This window comes from Vulpes lagopus, chromosome 12 (assembly GCF_018345385.1).
Source record: "Vulpes lagopus strain Blue_001 chromosome 12, ASM1834538v1, whole genome shotgun sequence".
NCBI classification, from domain to species: domain Eukaryota; kingdom Metazoa; phylum Chordata; class Mammalia; order Carnivora; family Canidae; genus Vulpes; species Vulpes lagopus.
Genome location: NC_054835.1, coordinates 80,148,981 through 80,176,263, shown reverse-complemented (window position 1 = coordinate 80,176,263; position 27,283 = coordinate 80,148,981). Strand labels below are relative to the sequence as shown.

The 27,283-nt window shown below is 36.4% G+C and overlaps 1 protein-coding gene across 3 annotated transcripts in view; it reads left to right on the top strand.

The window, feature by feature from the left end:
• CENPC (centromere protein C) overlaps nucleotides 1-22,987 on the top strand; it is a 79,369-nt gene extending 56,382 nt beyond the window's left edge. The window contains exons 13-19 of one of the 3 annotated variants that reach the window (XM_041726084.1): nucleotides 5,186-5,245; nucleotides 8,983-9,087; nucleotides 9,920-10,048; nucleotides 11,931-12,026; nucleotides 15,389-15,543; nucleotides 21,360-21,450; nucleotides 22,749-22,987. In XM_041726084.1, coding sequence (XP_041582018.1) covers nucleotides 5,186-5,245; nucleotides 8,983-9,087; nucleotides 9,920-10,048; nucleotides 11,931-12,026; nucleotides 15,389-15,543; nucleotides 21,360-21,450; nucleotides 22,749-22,819 — 707 coding nt within the window. In that variant the 3' untranslated portion in view covers nucleotides 22,820-22,987. The remainder of the gene's footprint in view (nucleotides 1-5,185; nucleotides 5,246-8,982; nucleotides 9,088-9,919; nucleotides 10,049-11,930; nucleotides 12,027-15,388; nucleotides 15,544-21,359; nucleotides 21,451-22,748) is intronic. The other 2 variants (XM_041726086.1, XM_041726085.1) reach the window with 2 other exon arrangements.
• Nucleotides 22,988-27,283: the final 4,296 nt, after the last annotated feature.

Genomic DNA, 27,283 nt, shown 5'->3' with positions numbered 1-27,283 from the left:
TCCATGAATCTTTTAAATTCTTCTCTAATTTCCTGGTTGACCCATTCATCTTTTAGCAGGAATCTTTAACCTCTACGTGTTTGAGTTTCTTCCAAATTTTTCTTGTGATTGAGTTCTAGTTTCAAAGCATTATGTTCTGAAAATATGCAGGGGACAATCCGAATATTTTGGTTTCGGTTGAGACCTGATTTGTGACGCAGTATGTGGTCTATTCTGGAGAAAGTTCCATGTGCACTTGAGAAGAATGTGTCTTCAGTTGTGTTTGGATGCAAAGTTCTGTATATATCTCTGAAATCCATCTGGTCCAGTGTATCATTTAAAGCTCTTGTTTCTTTGGAGATGTTGTGCTTTGAATATCTGTCATTTGCAGAAAGTGCTGTGTTGATGTCTCCTACTATTAGTGTATTAGTATCTAAGTAGGTCTTTACTTTGGTTATTAGTTGATTGATATACTTGGCAGCTCCCACATTAGGGGCATAGATATTCATGACCATTAGGTCCTCTTGTTGGATAGATCCTTTAAGTATGATATAGTGTCCCTCTTCATCTCTTACTACAGTTTTTGGGATAAACTTTAATTTATCTGATATGAGGATTGGTACCCCAGCTTTCTTTTGAGGACCATTTGAATGGTAAATGGTTCTCCAACCTTTCATTTTCAGGCTGTAAGTGTCCTTAGGTCTAAAAGGAGTCTCTTGTAGCCAGCAAATAGATGGGTCTTGTTTCTTAATCCAGTCTGCATCTTTTGATGGGATCATTTAGCCCATTCACGTTCAGAGTTACTATTGAAAGATACGAATTTAGTATCATCGTAATACCTATTTAGTCCCTGTTTTTGTGGATTATTACTTTGGTCTTCCTCTTTCTTTTACAGAGTCCTCCTTAATATTTCTTGGATAGTTGTTCGGTGGTCGCATATTCTTTCTTTTTCTGCCTATCTTGAAAGCTCTTTATCTCTCCTCCATTCTGAATGAAAGCCTTGCTGGATAGAGTATTCTTGGCTGCATGTTCTTTTCATTTAGTACCCTGAATATATCCTGCCAGCCCTTTCTGGCCTGCCTGGTCTTTGGAGAGGTCTGCTGTTATTCTAATATTTCTCTCCATATAAGTTAGGGATTTCTTGTCTCTTATTGCTTTAAGGATTTTCTTTTTATCTTTGGAATTTACAAGTTTCACTATTAAATGTCGAGGTGTTGAACGGTTTTCATAGATTTTGGGGGGGACTTCTCTGTCTCCTGGATCTGAATGCCTGTTTCCCTCCCCAGATTAGGGAAGTTCTCAGCTATGATTTGTTCAAATATACTTTCTGTCCCTCTGGGTGCTCTATGGAACCCCAATTATACGTAGATTTTTCCTTTGAGGCTATCAGTTATTTCCCTTAACCTTTCCTCACGGTCTTTTAATTGTTATTCTCTTTTTTCTTCAGCTTCCTTCCTTGCCATCAACTTGTCTTATATGTCACTCACTCTTTCTTCTACCTCAGTAACCCTCATCGTTAGGACCTCCAGTTTGGATTGCATCTCATTTAAGTGATTTTTAATTGTGGCCTGATTAGATCTAAATTCTGCAGTCATGAAGTCTCTTGATTCCTTTATGCTTTTTTCCAGAGCTACCAGTAGGTTTATAATTATGCTTCTGAATTTGCTGACATTGAATTGTAATCCAAATTCTGTAACTCTGTGGGAGAGTACTGTTTTCTGATTCTTTCTTTTGTGGTGAGTTCTTTTTAGTCATTTTGCTCAGTGCAGAGTGGCTGTATGAGTGGGCTGAGTCATGATTATTGGCCACGACCTAAGTAAATTTCACCCTAGATGATTCTGCTGAGGTTAGAGACCAGAAATTGAAAACAAAGATCAGAACGACATAAAACAAAAGGACCACTAAAGTGAAAAACAAATTTTAAAACAAAGCAGTAAAAAATAAAAGGCCAGGAATCGTAAAGAAGAGGAAAAAAAAAAAGAAAAGCAAAGGAGGAAAAAAAAAAAAGCAGAAAGGGGGAGGGACTGGGAGATGGTGGTGGTGACGAAGTTGTAGTGGAGGGAGAATGTAGTCTACTTGAGGGGTTCTAGAGAGTAATCCTCTTATGTCTGAATATATATTAAGTTCTGTATGTTAGAAGATGCTCAGTTCCAAATTTATATAAACCAGAAATACTTGCAGAGGGCCCCCACTTTGACCAACAAAACAAATGAGATAAAACGGGGGCAGAATGGGAATGAGGAATGTTACAGAATGAACCAGCACGGTACACCACTTGGTTCTGGGTGCATCCTGGTCATGTTTTAGAAGGTATTAACTTCCACCATTGTAGAGCAAAATGAGGCAGAGAAAACAAAAAACAAAACAAAACAAAAAAAACATATCTTTTCTGTCTCCCAAAATTAAGTTGAGTATGTTGAAGGGAATCTAGAAGTGGAAAATATATCTAGGACCTGTAATTGTAGAAATATGAAAGGCAGAATCTTAAAAATGAAGAGTTGCTAAACTATTGTAGTTAAGGTGGGGAAAAAAAAGGAAATTTACAGACTGACACAAAAACGAGTTGTACTTGAAAAAGGAAGAGGAAAAAAATAGGAGGGGTACCCTCCGGTTCTATATACTGTAAATCCGTTGACTTCCCCTGGAGCTTTCCCACACTGCTCGGTCCAGAACTTGCTCTTCCCCTGTCCTTCCAGCTGGTCTTCTGGGGGAGGGGCCTGCTGTGCTGGTTCTCAGGTGTATGCACCTGGGGGAGCTGCCCCCCTCCACCTGCCTGGTGCTGGGTTCAGTGGGAGCTGTTTACCCCATGAGTCCTCTGTTCCCTGGTGCTCCCCCCCACCCCAGACACAGGGTGACACCAGGAGGAACACCACCACTGGTGGGGGCCAGGTCCCCAGCTCTGGAGTCAGCTCCCCTAGTAACTACCGCAGTCTCTCAGTCCACACTGGCCTGGGTGCTCCCGGGTCATTGTGGAGGGCGCCGACCTACACAGCTCGGGGTGCCCGGCAGCAGGAGCGTCTTCGCTGTCCTGGGCCCTCCCCACCTTTGCCTGTCCGGGGGGTGGGGGGCGGGGGGCGGAGCACAGGATCCTGGCTGTGTCCCCCCGGTGCCCTGGGATCCGGGGCCTGTGCTGCTGGCATCGTGCTCCCGGAGCTGCGGCTTCTTGTTAGAAGCGAAAACCCCTCTCTCTGTAGTGTTCCTGGTGTTCTCTCTTTAAATCTCAGGTTGAATTTGTAGGTGTTCAGGCTGGTTTGAAAGTTATCTAGGTGAGTTGGTGGGGGCACATGAGTTGAGGACCCCCACTCCTGCCATCTTCCTATTTCCCCAGAGGTTTTTTTTTTTGTAACAGTTTTATTGAGATATATGTTGAGATATCCGGATACCATAAAATTTACCCATTTATAGTATATAATTCAATGGTGTGTAAACCATCACCGCAATAAATTTTAGAACATTTTTATTATCCCCAGAAGAAACCCCATATTCTTTATCTTCAACAGGCATCTTTTATTCCCTCCCTCTCATACCTTGTGTGCCTATGGCATCCAGTAATCTACTTTTAATTCCTATAGATCTATGTAAGATTTGCCTGTTCTGGATAGGGAAATTGGATTTTATGATCACTCAAGTCTCTTCTTACCCAGCAATTTTATAAAGTATCTAATTCAGCCATTAAATTTCTTTTTTTTTTTTTTTAGAGTGTGTGTGTGTATACACAAGTGGGGTGGGGAGGGGCAGAGGAAGAGAGAAAGAGAAAATCTTAAGCAGGCTCCATGCTTAGCATGGAGCCCAACGTGGGGCTCTAGCTTATGACCTGGAGATCATGACCTGAACTGAAATCAAGAGTTGGATGCTTAACTGACTGAGCCAGCCAACCAGGTGCCCCAGTTCAATAATTTTAAACAGTCTTTTGCTATCACAGACTCATTTAAAAATACAACGAAAGCTTAGACTTACTTTTTGGAAATGGATATTACATGTAAAATTGTATTAGAAATTTTAGGTCATTCATAGACATTAAGTGTTCCAGTGACATGTGGCTCAGAGCATGTGATCCCAGAACTTAGTGGCTTGATTTATCTTTTATTGTTCTATGAGGTTGACGTAGCTTAGTTGGGCAGTTCTCACTTGCGCTCTCTCATGCATTTATAGTTAAATGCAGGCTACTGAGGCTGGAGTCATTTGAAAGCTCAACTGGGTTGGAAGTCCAGGGTGACTTTTTTACTTACATATTTAGCACTTAGCTGGGGTAGCTGGAACAGTTGAGGGCTGACCAGCTATATCTTTTTCTCCACATGGCCTTCTCCTGTGGTTAGCTTGGGTTTCTTCACAGTATGGCAATGTTGGGATAGTCTTCATATATGATGTCTATCTTTCTCCAGAGTGAAATTCCAAGAGACCCAGGTGGTACCTGCATATCTTTTTAGGACTTAGCCTTTGAAGTCCCAGAATGTCATTTCTGCTGTGTTTTGTTAGTCAAGCAAGTCATTCAGATCAGAGATGCAAAGGAAAGGAGACTAGACTGTTTCATGATAACATTTGTGCATAGGGAAAGAAAGAATTAATGGTAGCTATCTTTTTTAAGAATTTATTTATTCATTCATGAGAAACAGAGAGAGAGAGGGGCAGAGACAAAGGCAGAGGGAGAAGCAGGCTCCATTCAGGGAGCCCGATGTGGGACTTGAACCCAGCACTCTGGGATCACATGCTCTGAGCCAAAGGCAGATGCTCAACCGCTGAGCCACCCAGGCATCCCAATGGCAGCTATCTTTAGGTGCTATTTACAATATTAAAGTTGAAAACCCTGGCCTAATTGACACACTGCTAAATTTAGCATACTTGTACTATTTTAGAACTTGAAAGATCATATATTACATTATTAGCATGTCTATCCATTATTACACCCTACATTTTCGTGTATCAAGTGAGTTATTTCACCTGAAATCCAGAAAACCTGCTTATTTTTTGTTATTTTTAAGTGTTAGGTTCTTTCGACATGCACACGGACATGGTAGCAAAATCTAGAGAAATGTTACACTGTTTTTCATTAGCCTTTATTCCTCAGCAGTAAAAAGTAAAAGAAGTAATAACATGTATTGTCAGGTTAAATTTAATTAAAGTACGTATATTGAAATTGACCAACTAACACTTTAATTCAAGATGGAATTAGCAGCCTTGCCTATGATATATCATTTGTATTTTGCAGGTGACTCAAGTTTAAAACTGACTCCTTTAATACCAGAACATAAAATACATCACAAGTTAGGTAAGACTATTTGTCTTTTAATATCTTCATATTATAAAACCTCTGTACTAAATAGGACTTAATTTTTCTCAAGCAGGGGAGATGTGTTTGGATTGACAGATAAAACTATTTATTTCGTTTTCATGACTTTCATAAGTCATCACAGGCCAGTGATGGTCTTTGTTGTTCATTTATAAAGCCTGTGTTCCTCTCACTCCTGTATTAAGGAGCATGATTTCACCTAGGCTAAGACGCTAGGGTGGAGAATTCTATAAAATATAACTGCTAAGCAGATGATATCCCTGAAAACTCCTGCTTTTATCCAGTTTACTTATAAATAAAGCAGTAGCTGGAATAAGTAGGCAAAGATGGGAGCTTGGGAACCCATGGAGAGGCCATGGAGAATTAAAATTCTGTGGTTCCCAATGAGATAGCTGCCAGTCAGCATTCATGGCACCTCTCAACTTTGTGGGATTGGAGTGACCTTTTATGTTTCTCTCAATTCCTGAGGTTGTGAATGCTCCTGCACTTGTACCTGAAGAGAACCACTAGAAGAAAAGCTCCTCAAATGGCTTTAACCAAAAACTCACATCTTATCAGTATTTTGTGGGCCCATATGAAGAAAGACCATTCTGACTTTTAGTACTTAATCTTTCTTGGAGGGGAATGATCACTAATCAGGAGTAAGCAGACAAATAAAAATGTTCCTGAGCAGGGGTTTTAGCAACTAAAGAGAGGAAAATCAAGCCTTATGCCTAAAAACAGTAGGCAACTGCTGGTAAGCTAGAATTTTTGCAGTAGGTTCTTAACAATTTTAATAATAAAAGAAAGATGATCATTTCAGAGATCATTTCAGTTATAGCATAGAAAACTTTCTGGTACTGAAAATCCTATTCTTTTGATTTAAAAAGTAGATGAAGTGAATGTAAAGGTAATCACTGTTATTTAGAGCTGAATTAGTAACTGGTGTTGATATGGAAGAAATTCCTCAGAGACAAAATACAAAAAGTTGGAAATCATGATGGGGAAAAAGGTTTACCATGGAAATAATAAGTAGACAGCTGAGAAAACTTGCAAGTAATAGGGTTGCCAGAAAAGAGAAACAGGTGGAGGAGAGAAAAGAGTTAAAAAAAGTGTTAAAGAAAACTTCCCTAGATTAAGGATGGTTTGAATGCACAACTTTAATGACTAGCACTGTTATTCCATGTAAAATTGGAAGAATAAAATGACATCCATAGCCTTTTTAAGAAATGTGTTACAATTCAATAATCGTATACCTAGCTGAGATACTTTCCTTTCCAATTAGTGAGTTTATTTTGCAGAAAATGCAGAGATTCAGTGGACTCTATATCCTCCAGGTAGAATACTTATGTGAGGTTTTCTAACCAAGTATATAAATCAAAACTGAGTCCAGATAGAGGAAACAGTGGTGAGGAATAATTCTTGTAATATATTGGTTAAATTTAAATAGTGTGTATTTGTTTTCTGTTGCTGTGTACTAAATTACCACAGTTCATTGGTTTTGACAACATACATTTCTTTATCATCCATATTTTCTGTGTGTCAGAAGCCCAGGCACACATTAGCTGGGTCCTCTGTTCAGGAATATCACAGGCTTCAATCAAGTGTCAGCATGGGCTGTGGTCTCAGCTGAGGTTTGAGATTGTATTCCAAGCTGATATGGATGTTAGAATTCAATTCCTTGGAATTGCGGGACTAAGGTACCTGTTTTCTTGATGGCTTTCAGCCATGGGCCATCATCTTCTAAAAGCTACCTACAGTTCCTTGCTGTATGACCTCTTCCATCACCTTGACTCTTCAGAGTCCGCAAGGAAAAATTCTCTCTGCCTCAGCTAGATGGTGTCTTATATGTATAATATCATATATTGTCATATATATATATAATCATGATGTGATCATAGGACTGATTCTCTGTCATTATTGCCGTATTCTGCAGATGAGAAGAAAGTCATAGTTCCCACATACATCTTAGGGGAGGGGATTATTACTCAAGGATGTGAATCATCACAAAATAAAAGTGCAAAATTTTACATCATACATATAAACGTGGAAGGGAAGCAAAAACGTGCTTTTTAAATGTGCTGGAACTTAAACAACCATCAACTTAATATAGACTTCTATATACATAGAATGTTATATGAACCTCATGTTAATACTATAAATAAAAAACCTCTAATGGAAACAAAAATAAAAAACATAACACTAAAGAAAGTCATCAAATCACATGAAAAAAAAAGAAACAGAGGCCACAAAAACAACTAGAAACAATGAAAAAAAGAGCAGTAAGTACAAAACTATCAATAATTGCTTTAAATGTAAATGGACTGAATGCTCTGTTCAAAAGACATGGATAAAAAACAAGACTCATCAATATGCTGTCTACAGTAAACTCATGTTATACCTAATGACACATACAAATTGAAGCTGGTATCAAAAAAGACTCCATGCAAATGGAGGTAAAAAAAAAAAAAAAAAAAAAAAAGCCAGGGTAGCAATAACTACATCAAACCAAAAATAACTTGAAAATAAAGACTACAAGAGACAGAGAAAGGAATTACATAATTATGAGGGATCAGTCCAACAAGAGGATATAACAGTTTTAAGTACAAATGCACCCAACATAGGAGCACTTAAATATATAAAGTAGATATTAACAGATACAAAGGGAGAAACTGAGAGTAAGAAAATAGCAATAGACTTCAGGGGCACCTAGGTGGCTGAGTTGGTTAAGTGTCTGCCTTTGGCTGGGGTCATGATCCCAGGGTCCTGGGACTGAGCCCCATGTCAGGCTCCCTGCACAGCAGGGAGTCTGTCTCTCGCTCTCCCTCTGCCCCTCCCCCTGCTTGTACTCACACTCTCTCAAATAAATAAAACCTTTTAAAAAAACAGCAATAGAGATCAACATCTTGCATCAATGAATATTTCATCTAGATGGAAAATCAATAAGGAAACAGTGGCTCTGAATGACACATTAGACCACCTGGATTTAATAGATTTATACAGAACATTCCATCTAAAACCAGCAAAATACACATTCAAGTACACATGAAACAATCACCAGAATAGATCAAGTTAGGCCACAAAACAAGTCTCAATAAATTCAAAAATATTAAAATCATATCAAGCATCTTAGGAAAGCAACAATAAAGATCACACTGAAAATACAGACTAAAAAAAAAAAATACCAAAAAAAAATCAATGAAACCGTGAGCTGGTTTTAAAAAAGATAAACAAGTTGATAAAACCTTTAGCCAGACCCATCAAGAAACAACAAGAAAACTCAATTAAATAAAATTAGAAATGAAAAACGTTACAACCGATACCATAGAAACACAAAATGTGGGACTCGATCACGGGACTCCAGGATCAGGCCCTGGGCTGGAGGCGGCGCTAAGCCCCTGAGCCACCCGGGCTGCCCTATAAATTAAATTCTTAATCAAGTTATTGCTAAATTATCTTATGTCAGTTTACTTTTCTACTTACAATATATATGAATTTCTGTGTACCTTTAACATCATTCACCTTGGGTATTACCAAGTTTTTTAATCTGTGAATCTAGCAGCTTGTTTTTTGATTGGTATTTTTTTAACTCTTAGAACAAATACATTGTAAAATTTTGTTTTTCTACTGTTTTGTCTAGAAGCATTAGTGTTCTAGAGGGTAGTATCAGTCTTTCCACTAGAGTAACATTCAATTAAACGTGTATATGTGTACAATTTTGTGTCATCTTTTTACAGTATTGCCTTCCAACACACCAAATGTTCGCAGGACCAAGAGAACACGATTGAAACCTTTGGAATATTGGCGGGGAGAACGAATAGATTATCATGGAAGGCCATCAGGTGAGAATTCCAATTTACACTTTAATATCTGATAGTAAAAAATAATATTGAGGATGCTATAGTTTATGTATATTAAATACAAAGCACTGTCTTACATATTTATATAAATTACCTCATTTTATCATTATCCTCCAGAAATGAGGCCAGAATAAATTCAAGTACAGATTGCTCTGATTACTTTAGAGATGCTTCTCTTTTTCTCTCTTTGGTAGCAGTTTGAGGTGAGTGTGTGGCTTTATAGAGTGTTATTCCATACTGTTGAACAAGGTTAATTGCACAAAATAAGTCATTAGATCAGAATGTAAGAAAATTAGTAACTGGCAAAGGTTAAGTATTCCCCTTTACTATTCTCATCCCATTTTCTCATCATATTTATCTACAGAAGTATAGACAGTGGGCAAGAAAGATATTTCCTTTCTATGATATTTTTGCAAGAAAGATATTTCCTTTCTATGATATATTTAAGTAAAAAAACTAAGCTCACATGGGGTTTATTATAAATATTTCCTTGCTGGCTTTTGTATAAGCTCACATGGGGATTATTATAAATATTTCCTTGCTGGCTTTTGTGTTGTTTTTCTACCTGACTGTTGGTTTCAAGCAACAGAGATCATTCTATCATGTTTCATCAGTGTATCTAGAATTTGGATAGTAGAAATATAAGTGGAATTGGTTGGTATTTGTGTTGTTTGAGTTATTAGCTGTAGAATGTAGTAATAGTAATATGTTCTTTGGAGTCTGAAAGGAAATGTGCTATAATAATTTAAATTTTGTTTCAATATTTCTACTTTCTCAGGTGCGATACTTTACCTTTTTTGTTGTTAACTTTTAGGTGGATTTGTTATTGGTGGAATACTATCCCCAGACACAGAATCATCTAAAACAAAGTCAAAAGGAAACATTGGAAAAGTCAACAAAATGGCTAATAGGAAAAGGATCTGTCTTGATGATGAGGAAAGAAGTATGAACTTATTCCTGAAAGTATCTTTTAGATTTTATTTTAAATAATAGTGCTCTGAGAAGTAGCTCTTTATAAATTTTGAAATTTATTTGTAAAAATGTTAAAAGTCGTATTTTAAGGTGCATTTACTTTATTTTTTATTAAATTTTTAATTTTAATTCCAGTATAGTTAATACACAGTGTTATAATAGTTTCAGATGTACAGTATAGTAATTCAGTAATTCTAAACGTCATTACTGGGATGCCTGGGTGGCTCAGTGGTTGAGCATCTGCCTTTGGCTCGGGGTGTGATCCCAAAGTCCTGGGATAGAATCCCGCATCAGGCTTCCTGCATGGATCCTGCTTCTCCCTCTGCCTGTGTCTCTGCCTCTGTCTTTCTCTCTCTCTGTGTCTCTCATGAATAAATGGGTTCAATCTTTAAAAAATAAAAAAACTAAATGTCATTGGTGCTCATCATATTAAGTATACTCTTAATCCCCTTAACTACTCACCCTCCTCCCACCTACCTCCCTTCTGATATGCTTTATTTTAAATGAGTACCCTCAGTTAAAGTTACTTTTTTTCAACAAAGAACATTTTTAAGTTGAAGCATACTGCAGAATGCATGGTTCTAAAAGATATATAGAGAGACGCCTGGGTGGCTCGGCGGTTGAGCCACCTGCCTTTGGCTCAGGGCGTGATCCTGGGGTCTGGGATCGAGTTTCAGCATCCGGCTCACTGTGGGGAGCCTGCTTCTCCCTTCTGCCTATGTCTCTACCTCTCTCTGTCACTCATGAATAAATAAATAAAATCTTTAAAAAAAAGTGTATGTAAAACATTCCACCCAAGAAAAATAGAATCCACATTTTCTTCAAGTACACATAGAAGAATCCCCCTGGTTAAACTACATAAAAAGAAACATAACAAATATTTCAAATTTAAGAAGACTGAAATCATACTAAGTATATTTTCCAATCACAATGATATAAAACTAAAGATCAACAATAAGACAAAGCTGGAAAATCAGTGTAAGCTATTAAGTATTTAGTATGTGAATATTAAATAATACACTACTGTGTAAGCAAGCATTGGGCTAAATAAGAAATCAAATGGTAAAACTGGTCATTTCTTTCAATGTTATATTATTGATTATTCTGGTCTGTTTTATTTATTTCTGATTTTTGTTATTTCCTTTTTCTTCTAAATTTCAGCCAAGTGTTTTTGTAGTTTGTTGTGGTATAATGTTAAATTGTTTCTTTGAACTTTATTTCTTAATATAAGCATGTATAGCATAAATTTCACTCTTAACATCTGCTTTTGCTGCATCCTATAGGTTTTGGAATACTCTGTTTTTTCTGTTGTTTTGAATTCACTTTTAAATGTCCACTTTTTTTCCAAATCCTGAAAATAAACTGAGTTTGCTCTTTTAAAAAATTATTAATAGCATAACCTAAAACACATCCTCATGAGTAAATTTCCCTGTCATTGAAGCTCACCTCTCCCCTGCTCAAACTGATTAAAATAGGCATTTTAATGAATTTTAAAGTGTGATGAATTTGAAGTGTGATTTAAAGTGTAATGAATTTGAAGTGTGTTACATACTTAAAGCTCTCTAAGAAAATATTCAAAACATTCTTCATGATGCAAGAATATCAAGAATTGTCATAATAGGTTTATAGAAAATAAGTTGAGTATGTTTCTTCATTAAATCATTCTGGTTTTTAAATTTTTATCAGAGAGTGGTCATTTATAAATAGGAAAATAGGAAGAGATTGTTAGCCTGTGGCAGTTTTTTTTTTTTTTAAACAACTTGTCCGTAGCTGTGTTTCATACCAGACTTTTTTTTTTAATTTACAAGAATTTTAAGTAAGTAGTTTGTATTATAGTGATACTTCTTTTGCAGAGAAGAAATTCATGGTAAATCTGAATATACCTTTGGGAGATCCGTTGCAGCCAACAAGGGTCAAGGACCCAGAAACAAGAGAGATTATTACCATGGGTAAGATTAAGGATAATGAAAATGCTTAATTTAATAGTAAGGACAAATTGCTGGCTTTTTCTTTTTCTTCTCAGCTCTTTTAGAGCCCAAAGTCCAGTAAAGTACCTAATTCTAGTAAGCAGCCTATGTGAGGACTACTCTGGAGGAGCTTTGATAGCAAACAATGTCTAGGGGACAGAAAGCACAATGCATTTGTCATCTGGGATACAAGTGCTATCATCAGGAGTGTTGCCTTCCCTAGTAGAATCCAGGCTTTCTTTGACCAAGATGTCTGTCACATGTGGACAGGTGCTTTTTTTTTTTTTCCTTCCATATTTTATATATTTGAGAGAGAGAGTGAGTGAGCAGTGCGGGGGGCGGGGGGGGGAGTGCACAAGCCAGGGGAGAGGCAAAGGGAGAGAGAGAAGCAGATTCCCTGCTGAGCAGAGAGCCCAATGCAGGGCTTGATCCCAGGACCCTGGGATTATGACCGGAGCCAAAGACAGACACTTAACTGACTGAGCCACTGGGACAGGGACTTTTTATGGGTAATTATTACAGTTTAGCTGGTGGTAGATCACAGAATACATACCCTTACTGTGAGACCAGGCAGGGATTGTGGGCAGGTTTAAACAGCCTTTTGGGCCATGGTATGCCAATAATAGTACCTGGGAAATCAGATCTTTTAGGGTAATGACAAGTAAAGGCATTGACCTTCCACACAAATGCCAGGCTTAACGTTAAGGCCAGCACAGGGTCCTAGAGTTTTATCTAATAGGCATTAAAAATACATTGTCTCCAAGACCATGATTTTTTTTTTTTTTTTTTTCCCAAGACCATGATTGATTGGTTCCAAAGGATGGGCTGTAATGTGGTAAGGGCAAGTAGGGGGACACACAGCTGTTTACCAACAGCCACTATTTACATACAGGAAGTATTTAAATGTTTTAGCTGTTTTGACCATACCAGTGAGTTCTGAGGACTATTTATGTTAAGTCAGATGACAAATAGGTCAAAACTACAGAGGCAGTAATGATATTCTGACTTAAAATTTTGGCTCTGAAATAGGTTCCATTTGACATCTTAAGTAGTAAAGTTATTTTTATGATCAGATTGTTTATTTGGCAACAGATGTAAAAGTACAAAAAATTTTGCTTAGCTCTTAACTAAAACATTGTATCAAGTTAGAAAAGTTGTGAGTGTGGCCAGGAGTTCACAACTTTTTATCGGTTTCTTGAGTCTATGTATTTTCTATATCCTGTAATCTGTGAGATTACTAACATTCCCAGATATCCAAGGAAACAGAAGTTGATTGTAGAAGAATGTTTTAACTCTGTATTTGGAGAGGTGTAAAAGGGAAATTCAAAACTGAGATAGTGATTGGTAAGCAACAGTAAGAACTCTTGCTTAACTTGATAAAAATCTTGCTATTTAGGGGTGTCTGGGTGGGTCAGTGGGTTAGGCACCTGCCTTCAGCTCAGGTCATGATGCCAGCATCCTGGGATTGAGCGCCATTTTGGGCTCCCTGCTCCGGGGAGAGTCTACTTCTCCCTCTCCCAGTGCTGTGCCCCTTGCTTGTGTGTGTGCATGCTATCTCTGTCAAATAAAGAAAATCTTTAAAAAATAATCTTGCTATTTAATAATCAGTCAAGCAAGCGCAAAATATTATCATGATGATACATGTCTTAATTGTAGGCAATGTTAAACTGTTTAAAGATGAGGAATTCTTGTTTTGTAGCTAATTTTGCTTTCTGAGCTAAAATAGAAATAATAATACTGCCATTATTATTTTTAATAATTTTTTTAATTTAAATTCAATTTGCCAACATAATAGTATTACACCCAGTGCTCACCCCATGAAGTATCCTCCTCAGTGCCTGTCACCCAGTTACCCCAACCCTTCCAACCTACCTCCCCTTCCACATCCCTTTGTTTGTTTCCCAGAGTTAGGAGTCTCTCATGGTTTGTCTTCCTCTCTAATTTTTCCCACTCAGTTCCCCTCCTTTCCCTTACAGTTCCTTTCATTATTTCTTATATTCTTCGTATGAGTGAAACCAAATGATGATTGTTCTTCTCTGATTGACTTAACTTCACTCAGCATAATACCCTCCAGTTCCATCCATGTCAAAGCAAATGGTGGGTATTTGTTGCTTCTAATGGCCGAGGAATATTCCATTGTATATATAGACCACATCTTCTTTATCCATTCATCTGTTGAAGGACATTGAAGCTCCTTCCACAGTTTGGCTAATGAACATTGGGGTGCAGGTGTCTCGGCTTTTCACTGCATCTGTATCTTTGGGGTAAATCCCCAGCAGTGCAATTGCTGGGTCGTAGGGTAGTTCTATTTTTAACTCTTTGAGGAACCTCCACACAGTTTTCCAAGTAACTGTACCAGTTTGCATATTCACCAACAGTGCAAGAAGGTTCCCCTTTCTCCACATCCTCTCCAACATTTGTTGTTTCCTGTCTTGTTAATTTTCACCATTCTCACTGGTGTGAGGTGGTATCTCATCGTGCTTTTGATTTGTATTTCCCTGATGGCAAGTGATGTGGAGCATTTTCTCATATGCTTGTTGGCCATGTGTATGTCTTCTTTGGTGAAATTTCTGTTAATGTCTTTTGCCCATTTCATGATTGGATTGTTTGTTTCTTGGGTGTTGAGTTGGATTAAGTTCTCTATAGATCTTGGATACTAGCCCTTTGTCTGATAGGTCATTTGCAAATATCTTCTCCCATTCTGTAGGTTGTCTTAGTTTTGTTGACTGTTTCTTTTGCTGTGCAGAAGCTTTTTATCCTGGTTAAGTCCCAGTAGTTCATTTTTTTGCTTTTGTTTCCGTTGCCTTCATAGATGTATCTTGCAAGAAATTGCTGTGCCCAAGTTCAGAAAGGTGGTTGCCTGTGTTCCCCTCTAGGATTTTGATGGATTCTTGTCTCCCATTTAGATCTTTCATCCATTTTGAGTTTATCTTTGTGTGTATGGTGTAAGAGAATGGTCTAGTTTCATTCTTCTGCATGCCATTATTACTAATAGCTAAGACCTACCTAATGCTTATTTTGTGCCAGACAGTATTTTAAATACTTTATGCACATTAATTTATTTGATACTCACAACTCTATAAGTAGATGAACTATTATTGTCCCATTTTATAGAAAAGGAGACAGAGGCACAGAAAGAGAAGTGCCTTGCTTAGTCGCATAGCTTGAGAGACAGACAAAATTGGACATCTATCATTCTAGCTTGAGTAAATGACCTTAATCATTTCTGTCTTTGTAAGGCAGGTTTATATCTAGGAATAGTTGTGTTGTATATGTGTTTATATGTTATATCATTGAGCATATTACTCTATTGCTTTATATTTATACTAGTGTTTTTCCTTTAGATCTTTTAAGACCACGAGATACATACCAAATTTTTGTTGAGCATGATGAGTTGAAAGTATATAAAACACTGGATACACCTCTTTTTTCTACTGGAAAATTGATATTAGGACCACATCAAGAAAAGGGAAAGCAGCATGTTGGCTCAGATATATTGGTGAGTGTATTTCTCCATAGTTTGTTTCTCTGTTGTTATAACTCTGATTTATTAGACTTGGTGAGGCATTAAAAATGCTGTTTTCTCAGAAATGATACTATTGTAGTGCATAGAGAATTTTTTTGTTAAATCTGTTTAGAGTCCATCAGCCAGTGGTTATTTAAAAGTACCTGTTCTGTGCATAGCAGTGTGATCTTGAAATTCATGTTTAAGGAATGTTTTAAAAAGAACTGTAGAATATAGGTTTGCAAATAAATCATTAGAGCTGATGAAAATTAAATCTAAATTTCATTTCACTGGTCATGCCTCTTAGCAATAATGAGGTTTTAAAAGTCTTCTTCAGAATCAGGTGATTAGCAGTAAACTGAGGAACAGGAGCTACTAGTTACTTCAATAAGTACTAAATAATGTATTACTATATATGTGGCAGTATTACTGGCTGAAATTATAATGAGATTTAAGGTTGAGTCCATCTTTCTTATTGGAGATACACACCATTGATGTTAGAGATATATGTGGTAAACTTGTACATTACAGAATTTGAAAATCACCAAATTTTAAAAATATTTACTATTTAAAAAATATTGAGTCTAAGGCACATTTTTTTAGTAAGCAGCATTTCAGGAACCTGTGATATAATGGATTATTGGAGTTTTTACATTCAAAACAATTATTTTACTTGATAAAATGAAAGTAAACTCAAGAAAGAAAAGAAGAAAACATCAAGGTCCTTGAGTTATATTAACAAAGAAGGGCAAATTGAGGCAAGAAAAGAAGGTACACATGAAAGTCAGTGAATAATTCATTAATACATTAGTATAACTAGAGTCTGGATTTAAAATACTTTAAAATATGCTTTAATCCAATCTTAAGTGTTATAGATCTCCAGGTGCTATTAAAAGAGTAAAAATAACACGTTTAACTAACCAAAGTAATGACTTCTGCATAATTGTTAAGGAACAATTAGTAAGATAAGCATTATGAAATATCATTGAAATAATGCAGGTTACCCATTAAATTGTAATGCTTTTATTATACAAAAGAAAATTTGAACAGTAGATGTTTCAAAGTATTTAACCAGGCTACTATTCAAAGGAATCCACATTAAAAACAAACATATTTCATATTTACTAAGCTAGTAGAAATTATTGGAAGAATATTTGTATCCTTTGATCTATGAATCTCATTTCAAAGTATTTTCCTAGAAAAATAATATAAAGGTTAGGGAAGCTGGACATATATAGGTATTTATTATAACATTGACAAAAATTAGAAACCATTGAAAAGTGTTGCAGGAAGAAATGGTTATATTTTATATTTTGACTTAATAATGAGATGAGTCATTACATGATAATAACTAGTTATATAGCACTTAGATGTTCCAGGTACTGTAATAAGTGTTTTTATACCAGTTTAAGCATATTGTTTTTGAAGACTAGCCATATAAGAAGACCTTTAAGATAAGAATTTAAAACTTACAGAAAATAGAGAATTCTCTATATTGTTTTGATTAGAATTTAAAAATGATAATGGAAGGAACTGTAGAAAAATAACATGTTATTAGGTGATTATGGTTGATTTTTATTTCTTCTAAATACTGTTTTTAACTTTTTATAATGAAAATCAGAATTAAAATGTTTTGTTTTAATAATGGTATTTTTTTAAGCATGAAGCACATTTTTAAATATATGCTTTTGAGAAACAAAAGGGACTAGATGGAGAACAAGCATAGGCCATTAACTCTTTCCTTCAAACTCAGTGTTAAAGAGTGTGTATGAGAGAGATAGTAGCAGTAGTAGATTTGTTAAAATCAAACCACAGAAGAATAACAGATTATTAACTATGGAAGTTGGTTGTGGAGCTCTCCAAAAAGACAAGAAGAGATTAGGAAATGGAAAATATCAAAGTGTAGTGATGTGGAGAACAGAAAAAAAAAACAGGAGAAGAAAGGAAAAAACACAAATAAGGAAAGTGGTGGACGTATTTGAAAAATTAGACAGTAAGTGTACCAGAACTAAAAAACAAAAAAGTGAGAGCAAAAACACTTAAAGGAACCAGAGTTCCTTAGAGAACTAAATGTAAGCCTGGAGCTGAGCTCGAATTTTTTTTTTTTTTTTTAAGATTTATTTTTTTATTTTAGAGAGCTTGGGGGGGAGGAGGGGCAGAGGGAGAGAGAGTCTCAAGCAGGCTCTGTGCTGAGTGTGGAGCATGATGCAGGGCTTAATCCCATTAACCTGAGATTGTGACCTGAGCTGAAACCCAGAGAGTCAGAGGCCTACTTGACTGGGCTCCCCAGGTGCCCCTTAGCTTGAAATGTTTTTATCATGACTGCTAGCAGACTTATCAAAGACCATTAGAATTGCGTCATAGAGTCTCAGGATCCAACTTGAAGATGCTCTCACTGGACAAAGATGTGAAAACTTGGAATCAATAAAAATAACTTAAGTGGATTGCTACATATCCATAATATCTAAATACATGAATTTGAAGACTACTACAAAAAGAAAAACTAATTCACCACTTTTAGAGAATTCTAGGAGGCCAACTCATTTTGACAATGAATATGGTAAATAAAGGGAAATATAATCAAATATTTATTCTACCCTTTTCCTGTAGACTGTACTTTATGTAACCAAATAAAAATGAGGTGAACTTTGTTCTTGTTAGAAATATTCCAATTAGGTCAGCCCCGGTGGCCCAGCAGTTTAGCGCCACCCCGGGGTGTGATCCTGGAAACCCCGGTTCAAGTCCCACATCAGGCTCCCTGCATGGTGCCTGCATCTCCCTCTGCCTGTGTCTCTGCCTCTCTCTCTCTGTGTCTGTCATGAATAAATAAGTAAAATCTTAAAAAAAAAAAGAAATATTCCAATTAATAAATGAAAAAGGAATGTTAGAATATAATATCACCATTTTGCAATTCCTGATAAATTGTTGGATCTATGTAGGCATTAAGCATCAGTGTCCGCTAACATCTAAAAAGAAGACAACCAGACCTTCATTATGTGCCTCTTGATGGAAGAATACAATACTGTTTATGAAGTAGTCTTGCCTCTTCCATCTCCTTAAAGGAAAACAAAGCACACAAACAAAAAACAAACCAGAAAGAAACCCCCTAAAACAAAAAAATATCAGAATTTGATAGAGACTCTAATATCTAACTACCAATTTATAGGAAATAAAGAATAGACCTTTCAAATGACACCCTGGGATTGTAATCAGCAAAATTCAGTTGTGCAAAGATTTTTACAGCAAACTTTGCTGCTTGATTTCTTGAATAAATAAGTTGAAGGGAATAAAAAAAGAGCCAAGTAGAACCTCTAGATCAATGTTTCTCAACCATGGCACTTATTGACATTTTAGACTGGATAACGCCTTGTTGTAGAGGGGCTTCCTGTGCATTGTGAGATGTTTGTAGCATCCCTGGCCTCTACCAACTAGATTCTAGTAGTAGTACTCTAGTTTTAAGAATGAGAAATGTCCCCAGACATTGCCTCTTACCTCCTGAAATTGAGAAATTACCCCCAAATTGAGAACCACTATAGATTAAGGAATTTAAGAGGACAAACTCTTAAAAATACATTTAAGAAACAATTGGAAATTTTAATACTGACTGGGTAGTTGATATTAAATATTCATTTATGTTTAGGTGTGATAACACTGTTGTCATGTTTTTTTTTTTTAATTTTTTTTTCAATTTTTTTTTTTTTTTTATTTATTTATGATAGTCACAGAGAGAGAGAGAGAGAGGCAGAGACACAGGCAGAGGGAGAAGCGGGCTCCATGCACCGGCAGCCCGACGTGGGATTCGATCCGGGGTCTCCAGGATCGCGCCCTGGGCCAAAGGCAGGCGCCAAACCGCTGCGCCACCCAGGGATCCCTGTTGTCATGTTTTTAAAAAGGACCTTGAGGGGTGGGGTGCCTGACTGGTTCTGTTGGTAGAGCATGTGATTCTTGATCTTGGGGTGTGGGTTCAAGCCACATACAGAGTATGGAAATTACTAAAAAAAATTAAAATTAAAAAAATTAAAATTAAAAAACACCTTGATTTTTTTTAGTACACACTGAAATATTTACAGATGATTTATGATGCTGGGGTATATATTGCAAAGTAATACGGAATGGGGGAAGTAAAGAGATGGAACAGGGAAGATTGTTGGTATTAGATATTCATGGGAATTCATCATTCTATTTTTTTGTATATCAGAAGCCTTCCTACTAAAATGTTTGTAGAAGTGGAGAGAGGTATACTTAGCTAAATTGAATAGACAAAAACTTTTAAACAAACAAAAAAAACCATTAGAAATACATGCTTTCCTTCCTGGGTTTGTTACCTTTTGTCTTTTAAATTGAGGCAAAATTTTTTTAGATGTATTATTTTTTGTTTTGTTAAATTACAGAGTATCTTTGGAATCATCTGAGGGCTTTTTTCCTATTTAGGGAGTTAGCATATCATAGTGGTTAAGAGCATGAATTCTGGAATCAAAGTGTCTGAGTTCAAATCTCATTTCTGCCATTTACATTGTGAATTTGGAAAATTACACCTCTCTGTTGCCTCATTTTCTTCATTTGTATAAAGCTATTAAAATAGTACCTATTTCTACTTACATATATTAAGTAAATGCGAATTAAATGTTCAGAATCCTGGCTGGCAAAGAGTAAGTGCTATATAAGTGTTATCTGCTATTTTCCTGGTATTTTAGGCTCAATTTACAAAGTGTTAAGAAAGAAAAAAAAGGAGGAGTAATTCTCTGAGGCAAAATATTCTTGATGGCTGAATCTCAAAATTTGAATTTGAATGTTTGAAGGCTTTATTTTTTTAGTTGCTCAAAAACCAGATCATTACCAGGATGCTACCTATGTATAAAATGTAAAATTTGCCATGAATATGAATATGGAAGCCTTTATGGTTGAGAGTTAGATTATCCTCTTTTACTTTCTTAATGTTGATGCTTATAAAATAAATGTTTAAATATATCATTTATTAGTTTTGCTTTTTGTTCTCTCTGGTCTTTCAGATTGAATTACATGTCCTAAGTATGTAACCTTTTAAAGAGGTGTATATAAAACCTAGCTATTTTTGTAGAACAGCTAAGTGATATTATTTATAGTACTGAATTTTCATAAGCTGGTAAATAATAAGAACCAAAGAAATTTCTTCCCGGATTAGTTTTCTGTTGCTGTTTTAACAAATTGCTATAAATTCAGTGACTGAAAACAATATCCATTTATTTATTATCTCACAGTTATATTGATTAGAATCCTGATGATCTTGGCTGAGTATTCTGTTTAGAGTATCACAAGGCTGGAATCAAGATGTTGGGAGCTCTGTATTCTCTGGAGACTCTTCTGCTTTCAAGTTTATTTGGGTTGTTGACAGAATTCAGTTCCATATTGTAGGACTTAGGCTCCCATTTCCTTGTTGGCTGTTGGCTAGAGTATCATTCTTAGCTTCTAGAAATAGTCTGTATTTCTTGGCTCATGGCCCTCTTATCTTCAGTGCCGGCAACAGCAACAGTGTCCTTTTCATACTTTAAATGTCTCTGGCTTTTCCTCTGCCTCATCTCTCTTCTGCTTCCAAGAGAAATTCTCCAGTTTTAAGGGTTTGTGTGATTAGAATAGGCCAGACTAGTTAATCCAGACCAACCTGTCTCTCAATCTCAAAGTCCCTTTTGCCATGTAACAGAACAAGTTCTGGAGATTAGAGCGTAGACATCTTTGGAGGGCTGTTATTCTGCTTACCACATTTCCTATAAGCTTCATTGTAGTGTGCTTTGGCGGTTCAATTTGAAATGAGATTTTAATTTTTAATTTTACAGGTTTTTTATGTTAACTTTGGTGACCTTTTATGTACCTTGCATGAAACATCTTATATAATAACAGCTGGGGATTCATTCTATGTTCCTTCAGGTAAGAAAAATAAAGACATTTTCTTTCATATAGCTAAAATATTTATATAGTTGCTCATGAGTACCATGCAACTGGAAGCCATAGAGTAGTCAAAATGAAACATCATTTGACTCATGCCAGTACATATTTTATCATTAGGTAAGTATGTTAGTATTTGGGTACATGAAAATTGAACAAGAGTTGCTTCTTGAAAAATATAAAAATATTTAGTTGTGTCCAAGGTAGGAGGAAAATTATTTCTGCTTTATTATCTCTAAGACATTATGTAGTCAAACAATTTTTAGTAGATTATTTTAAACATACAGAATAGTGTGCTTCATTAGCCATTGAAGAGCATGTCTCTGGAAAGAGGATTTTTAAGTTGTTCATTTATTTATTCATCATTCAACAAAGGTGATTGTCTGTCACGCACTGCTCTAAGAGTATAGGATACATGAGTGACCAAAACGGGGGAAGAAATCCCTGCCCTCATTGAGCTTACTTACATTCTAATGAAAGGACACTATAATAATAGTAGTGTTTATATAGTCCTTAATATGTACCAGCACTCTTGTGAACATATTTATTATAACTCAGTTAATATGTATCAGTTTCTCGAACCTAGGGGTGGTGGAAAGGGAGGTGGGCGGGGGGTGGGGGTTACTGGGTGACAGGCACTGAGGGAGGCACTTGATGGGATGAGCACTGGGAGTTATTCTATATGTTGGCAAATTGAACACCAATAAAAAATAAATTTATTAAAAAAATATGTATCAGTTTCTAATATATAAAGTCAGGGTGTGTCACAGTGCTCAGTGCTATAAACCTGCCTTCTGTGTAGCTGTTCTGTATTTCACTTTTGCTCTTATTTATTACCTAAAAGAAGCATTTACTCTTTTTAAGCTTTGAGATTCAATTTTACTTAACAGTTTACTTTTTATACTTTATGCGCATATGTCTGGTTTAGGGGAATCCACACAGTTTCAAAGACCTAATTTTCAAGACCTAAAGACCTAAAGCTGGGTCAGAGAGAAATTTTCTCTTCCTTCATCCTTGTCTAATTCATCTTTGCGTTCATTATCAGAATGATGTAAGACTTTCATTTCTTTCAAACCTTATCCGCATCACAGGTGATAGTGAACTCTTGGATTTTTATTTCATGAAATTAAATAAGATTTACTTTAGGTTAGATGAACTGATTTAAAAAAAAATTGGTACTATATACCATAACTGCCCTATTGATGGCTAAATATTTAATCAAAAGGAAATGATTTCTGTGGAAATAATTTTGTTTTTTTTTCTTACCGCTTTACTTGTAGGTAATTATTACAACATCAAAAATCTCCTAAATGAGGAAAGTGTTCTTCTTTTTACTCAAATAAAAAGATAAAAGATGAAGCAAAGTTTAAATACATGTGTGTATATATATATATATATGTGTGTGTGTGTGTGTGTATACACACATATAAAAAAGTTTGTACAATTGAGACATTAATTGTGATATTTTAAAATAAAAAATTGATTCAGTTTTGTGTCCTTTTATCTGATAAACATTTCAAACTCCCATGTGTCTTCTGATTTTTTTTTTTACAAATATATACATAGCCTGTAGTGATGCCCATATTCATAGTATTTTAATAACATGAGGATCACTGCTCTCACAATGAAATATAGGACATTTCTTTTTTAGAAGAGATTTGATTAATATGTTAATTCATTTAAAAAACTTTCCAAATGTTATTTTTAACTCCCCAACAAAATAACCCAGTAATAGAGAATTGTGATATACAGGAATAGTACATCTGTATTACTTTTCTAGGACTTTGTAACAAAATAGTACAAACGGGGAGGAGGAGGCAAGATGGTGGAAGAGTAGCTAACATTTCATCTGGTCCCTTGAATTTAGCTAGATGACTATCAAATCATTCTGAACACCCATGAATTCAAAGTGAGATGTAAGAAAGGAATAGCTGGAACTCTACAAGTAAAACAGTGATCACTTTCTGCAAGATAGGAGGTATGGAGAAGTGAATCAGAAACGATATTTCAGAAGATAAACATGGGGAGAGGGAGCCTCCTTAAGCTGGCTATTGGAAAGTGACACAGCCCCGGAGCACAAAATTGGAACCCAAGAATTCTGCAGTCTGAGACATCCCTGCCTGAAAGGTGATCAGGTTGATGAAATGGCACAGAATCCTGCTCGGGATAGTGTGGTCTCAGGATCCCTGGAGTCACAAAGAATGGAGGTGCCTAAGCTAGTAGAGTAGCAAGCATTGGAGTGGAGAAAGTGGCTGTGGTCAGTGTGCCTGGGAGGGAGCACTTAGCTTGGTTCACTATAAACTCTGAGCTGCAGCCCAATCAAGTGACCTTTCTCCACATAGGGGCCCTGTAAAGGACAGTGTAGAGCAATGCTCTGCCTTCTCCCAGGAGGGGCAGAGTGGGTGCACTCACAACCTGGAGACTGTTCTCTGGTACAGGCTCTGCAAAGTGCAGAGATGGGGGAGGGGACCCTCCTCCTTCCCCAAGGAGGATTGGTGTGGTGTGCACCATAGCAGTCTACAGAGCTTGGCACACACAGACCTGAAGGCCATTTGTTCCTAAGGGGAAGTGTTTACAAAAGAGAGGGGCCTGTGATCTTTTGGCTCTGGGGCTGGAAACTGGGGTGCACCATTTTTGTTTTGGTCTCCTAAAGAGGCACAGAAGGACTTCAGGGAACAAAGGCCACAGAGAGCACCCAGAGCTTACACTGTGCCCAGCCCCCTGGTGAGGGGCGGTACAACTCCACCCAGGCAAAGACAACGGAGAATCAGCATAGCAAGGTCTTCCCCCAGAAGACCAGCTGGAAGAACAGGTGAACAAGTTTATGGACCTCAGAGAACTGCAAAACTCCAGCGCTAAAGGAAAATATTTGCTTGTCTTTCAGTTTAAAATTTTCCATTTATTTCCCTTTTCATGTAGTTCTCGTTTTATCAACTCTTTGATTTTTGTCTTTTTTTAACTTCCGTTTCTTATATTTTATGGATATATTACTCATTTTTGGCTTCCTTTCTATTCAATTTTATTTTTTTTTTTGTGTGTGTATATATATATATATATATATATATAATGTTTTGCTTTATTATTTTGGGGCTTGGTGTCTTCTAAAACAGGCCAAAATACACTCACGACCTGGTAGGTCACCTTGTTTTTTCCACCTTGTGAGATTATATTCTCTTCCCCTCCCCCATTTTTTTTTGTCTTCTCTTTTCCATTTTTGGTTTCTGACTTTGGGTTTGTCTAGTGTGTTTTGCTTGGGTCGTGGTTTATATTTTTTATTTTGTTCACTTGTTCATCTATTCTTCCCTGGATTAGAAGGAGGATTTCACAACAAAAGAAAGAACCAGAGGTAATACTCTACCACAGATCTAATCCATATGGATGTAAGTGAAATGTCAGAGCTGGAATTCAGGATAACAATTATAAAGTTACTATCTGGACGTGAAAAAAGCATGAAAGACACTAGAGAATCTCAGTACAGAAATGACATCTAATCAGGCCAAAATTAAAAATGCTGTGAGATGCAGTCTAAATTGGTTGCTCTAACAGGGTAAATAAGGCAGAAGAGCATAATATACAAGACAAGTTGATGGAAGTTGAAAAAATATTAATGGACCATGAGGGGAGGCTTTGAGAAATCCATGATGCATAAAATGAAAAAAATGCTAGAATTATTGGAGTCCATGAGGGAGAAGAAAGGGACAGAAGATATATTTGAGTAAGTCATAGCTGAGAATTTACTGAATCTGGGGAAGGAAACGGGAGTTTAAGAGTTAGAGACCCCTCCCCAAATCAAAAGTAGATCAATACCTCAACATACAATAGTGAAGCTTGCAAACTTCAGAGATAAGGAGATCCTGAAAGCAGCTTAAGTTCATAACCTAAAGGGTAGGAACATTAACTGGAATCAGACCTATCCAGAGAGACCTGGCAGACCAGAAAGTGGTGGCATGATATATTCAGGGTATTAAAAGAAAAACTTGCCACCAAGAATACTTTATTCAGCAAGGCTGTCATTCAGAATAGAAGGACAGGTAGAGCTTCCAGGATGGACAGAAACTGAAAGAATATGTGACCACTAAGCCAGCCCTGCAAGAAATATGAGGGGGGATTCAGTAAGCAAAGAGAGCTTACATAGACCAAGAAAGAGTAACATAAACCAGAAAGAAACAATCTACAAAAACAGGAATTTTGCAAGTAATACCACAAATTCGTATCTTTCAATAGTTACTTTGAATGTAAATAGGCTAAATGCTCCAATCAAAAGGCACAGGGTGTCATATTGGGTAAAAAAGCAAGACTCCTCCATGCTATCTATAGGAGACTCGTTTTTGACCTAAAGACACTTGCAGACCGAAAGTGAGGGGTTAGAGGACCATTTATCATGCTATGGACCTCAAAAGAAAGGTGAGGTAGCAATCTTCGTATCAGACAAATTACATTTTAAACCAGACTAGTAAGAGATGAAGAGAGACACTACATCACACTTAAGGGGTCTATCCAACAAGAAGATCTAACAAGTATAAATATTTATGCTCCTAACTTGGGAGCAGCCAATTATATCAACCAATTAATGACCAAATTAAAAAAAAAGAATAACAGTAGGGGACTTCAACACCCTAGTCACAGCAATGGACAGATCATCTAAGCAGAAGATCATCAAGGGCTTTGAATGACGCACTGGACCAGATGGACTTCACACATACAGAGCATTCCATCTTAAAGCAACAAAATACATATTCTTCTGTAGTGCACATGGAGCATTATTAGATTTAATATTTGAGCATTTTCTTCTGGTAGCTCCCTAAAATCTTAGCAAAAATATCTGCTGGTTAGAATATACTTTAAGGGACGCCTGGGTGGCTCAATGGTTGGGCCTCTGCCTTTGGCTTGGGGCGTGATTCTGGGGTCTTGGGATCAAATCCTACATCGGGCTTCCTGTGGGGCCTGCTTCTCCCTCTGCCTATGTCTCTGCCTCGCTCTCTGTGTATTTCATGAATAAGAAAATCTTTTTTTTTTTTTTTTAAAGAATATACTTTAAAACAGGTTCTCAAAAGGATTCAATGTGGGTAATAAAAACATTTTAATAAAACCATTTAATAACTTTTGTCAGAAGGTTACTACAATTAGTGGAGTTGTAAAAATAATATTTCAATGAGGTAAAATTTTAGATGTTTAAAGAAAACTTTTTAAGGATTATATGTTTAGTCATGTTGCCTGATGAACCAGGGGGAGGGAAAATTCTAGATATCAAATTCTTATTCTAGTGAGGCAGATCAACCCTATAAAGATATCAAGGAATTGTTAGTAGCCTGGGAGATGGAATTTAGCAAATGAAAGATGTTGAATAGTTATTTTAATATTTTTATCCTGCCATCTGCATTTAATTACAATCCAATTGTAGCTTATACACAGCTGCTTCATTCAGTAATCCAAAAGTACTTACTGGACACCTGCTATTTTATGATTAAATGATATAACTAAAGTTGTTTGTAAACAATAAAGTGCTATAAAAATGCAAGGTCAATAGCAAAAACCCAAATAATCCAATTAAAATGAGCAGAGGACTTCAATATACATTTGCCCAAAGAAGGCATACAGATGGCCAACAGGTACATAACTAGGTACTCAACATCATTAACCATCAGGGAAATGCAAATCAAAACCACAGTGAGATATCATCACCTCACGCATGTTAGGATAGCTATTACCAAAAAGACAAGAAATACATGTTTGCAAGGATGTGGAGTTAAGAGAACTCTCATATACTATTTGTGTGAATGTAAATTAGTTTGGTCGCTATGAAAAACATTATGGG